We start from the raw sequence: 2,790 nt of genomic DNA, 5'->3' as shown, positions 1-2,790 counted from the left end.
CCATTCATTTTCCAATTTCCATCATGAAGTTCGCACTCCTTCTCGCTTTCACCGTGGCCGTTGCTGCCTTGGCTCAAGACCAAGTTGTCCGCGGCGACGAGGCCCCCGCTTTCGAAATGTCGGGGGTGTTTTGTCTCCCGCTTCTTCTTGGCTTTCGGCCACGGGACCTTCGTCAAGGCAGCAAATATACACACACTGACATGAGTGAGGTTAAACACGCCACGAGGCGTCTAATGACTACCATTCACAAAAGTACTCAGTACCTCCACTAAGGTATCGGAACCTTTGACACGCCACACACAGAGTGTGTGTGTTTGCAATGGGTCAAACTAACGCGCGACCCAATTGCTCTGCACGCTGCAGAACACTTCCCCTCTAACGGAAAGTCCAGTGTCTTGATGAGGGCGGCCACGACAGGGTCTTCCTTGTTCGACGCCGCCCACTTGCGAAATACGACTGGAATGTCGTCAAGCAAATTCGCCGTAGGTCCCCAGGACGATTCTTCATCGTCGAGTCCAAGCCACTTCACCAAAACTTGGTGTTGGCCATCCACGCAGCGCGCTTCGTCCAGGCGCTCCACATGAAATTCGCCATCGCCAAACGCGATCTGCGCCTCGAAGTCTTCGGTCACCTCTCTACCACCTACGTGGTACATCTTCAATCGGCATGCACGGTCTATCATGCATGATGGACCGTGACTTCTTACGGTGGCACCAGTTGTGAGTCTCCATCACATGGTCTGTGATGACTCGGGTCACTTGGCAGGGTCCTCGCCAATGCAGGGCCAATTTTGTCGGACGGTTGACGACCAAAGCACAAAATCGCCGACCGAAAAACCCACAAACTTGACTTGGGATTTTCGGTCGCGGCGTCCACGCGCTTGCTGACGCAACTTGTCGCTTCGCACCGCCACGTTGTGGTGCATTTCTTCTAGCGCCACTTGGAAGTCCGTCACATGTTTCTGACGGGCGGCGCCAAGCCAGTCCGCGACGTAAACTTCCTTGGACGTCGGGTGGACAAATCCTGCCAGCGGGGTCTTGGCTGGTAGGCCGGTAAACGCTGTCACAGGCGCAATTCCTCCCAGCCGGTCCGCCGGCTGATGGTTGAGGGCGCCTTGAACGAGGAGCAACACATGCGGCCACTCATATTCACGAGCACGAGCATCAGACTCCATTTTGAGAAAAATTGACATAAAAGGATCCGATGACGGTGCGCTTTCAGACGCAGCGGCGAGCTTAGCTAAATAAAGAACATTATTAGGAAAATAATCCGGACAAAAAAAGTGAAATTGAAATAAAGTGATTTGAAAAAGGAACAAGATGCACGAATTCATACCGATGGAGTTGTCTAACGAAGAGCGACGCTGAGCAGCCATGGACAGCATGGGCTTGTTCTTCTCTTGTTTTACAACCGTCAATAACCCGGCTGCGTCCGTGCCGATCCGAGAGGAAACCACAAGCTCCTCAACAGCCTCCGAGACTTCCTGCGGGATGTTGCCGTCGGACCCAGCATCTGAGCGCTCACTTGCAGCGTCGCCAAATTCTTGTTGGTCGTGAAGCTCCATCGCACCCACCTTGGACTCAATGTTGGGAGGGCAGTACGCTGTCCCTGTTGGTTTCGTCTTGTTGTTCAAGCCTTGAAAGCGGTGCCTCAGACTGATACCATCGCGCTCTGGCCAGTTTGATTGCCCAGTAAGGTTGATTCGAACGCCACATGGTCCCACATGGAGGATAAAATATTGCCACATAAGAATTGCTGAGGACCACAGAGGAATTGCTGAGAACCACATAAGAATTGCTGTATCGCACATGCTTGTGCTGAAGAACACATGAGATTTGCTAAATTGAATATAGAGTATGTTACACAACGAGATCCACTACGGCAGGCAGTGCGTTATGAGAATTACTGGACATATGTGACTAGGAGCAATGTGATTGGTTATTAAACTCACATTTCAATGTGATTGGCTATTGTAAATGAATTCAGAGCATGTGATTGGCTATTTCTCACTAAATTTTGTGATTTCAGGAGTGGGAGTACGTAACTGTAGCTACTAAAATTAGATCTGTTCAGTATTGAGTACTCATTGAGCTGTTTGTTCGCTGTTACTCCTCCGGGGGGGGGTGGTCAAATAGTCAAGAATTTGCTAACTTCGTTTATACTTGGCGCGCGTGGAACATCATTATGGGCCACTGCCCTTTATGTATGGACAAGTTCAAAAGCATCTAATCTTGACTAAGGTGGGAATTATCTCACCCGACTACTCCAGGCATTAACATGGTGGCTCTGAGTACCATAATTTATCTGCACTCTATACACAATTCTACTCTAATTCAGCTTATCTAATATAATATCACACCAATGTTCTGTACACAATGGAGTCCCAAAGTATTGTACTTGCAAATAGTATGCTGCACTAATACGAAATATACAAAATGTATTATCGACCAAATTAGCTAACCAACAAACATGATATATCAGGCAACGTGCAAACGACGGCAACGGCCGCGAACCTGATAATGGTGCTGGTCTTCAGCATCTGCACGTCTCGTACGGATTGACAGTCGCCGTGGCGGTGTACTCATCCCTGAAAGTTTGATCCCGACTTCGTTGGATACGGCCAGCACATGGCTGCAAATGGCGCCACGAATCCAAAGCAGACAATCGCACCGCAAGGCAGTTGGGTCTTGGGTTCGAACAACGATCCATCCACTCGCAGGTTGTTCGTGCAATTCAAACAGAGCAAGGTTCCTTGAAAGCGGCGCCCGGCCAGGAGGAAGGGGTAGGTGC

At 49.8% G+C, this 2,790-nt stretch overlaps 1 protein-coding gene across 1 annotated transcript; it reads right to left on the bottom strand.

The window, feature by feature from the left end:
• Positions 1-36: 36 nt before the first annotated feature.
• H257_19357 (hypothetical protein) lies at positions 37-655 on the bottom strand (the record flags this gene model as incomplete). Its single annotated transcript, XM_009848503.1, has 2 exons — positions 37-167; positions 335-655. Coding segments are annotated over 2 exons (450 nt in total), but the record flags the coding sequence as incomplete, so codon positions are not given.
• Between the last annotated feature and the right edge of the window lie 2,135 nt (positions 656-2,790).

The sequence above is a fragment of the Aphanomyces astaci genome (genome assembly GCF_000520075.1).
Source record: "Aphanomyces astaci strain APO3 unplaced genomic scaffold supercont1.515, whole genome shotgun sequence".
Taxonomy (NCBI): Eukaryota; Oomycota; class Saprolegniomycetes; order Saprolegniales; family Verrucalvaceae; genus Aphanomyces; species Aphanomyces astaci.
The sequence above is the reverse complement of the archived record's forward strand: the minus strand, read 5'-3'. Positions and strand labels throughout refer to the sequence as shown.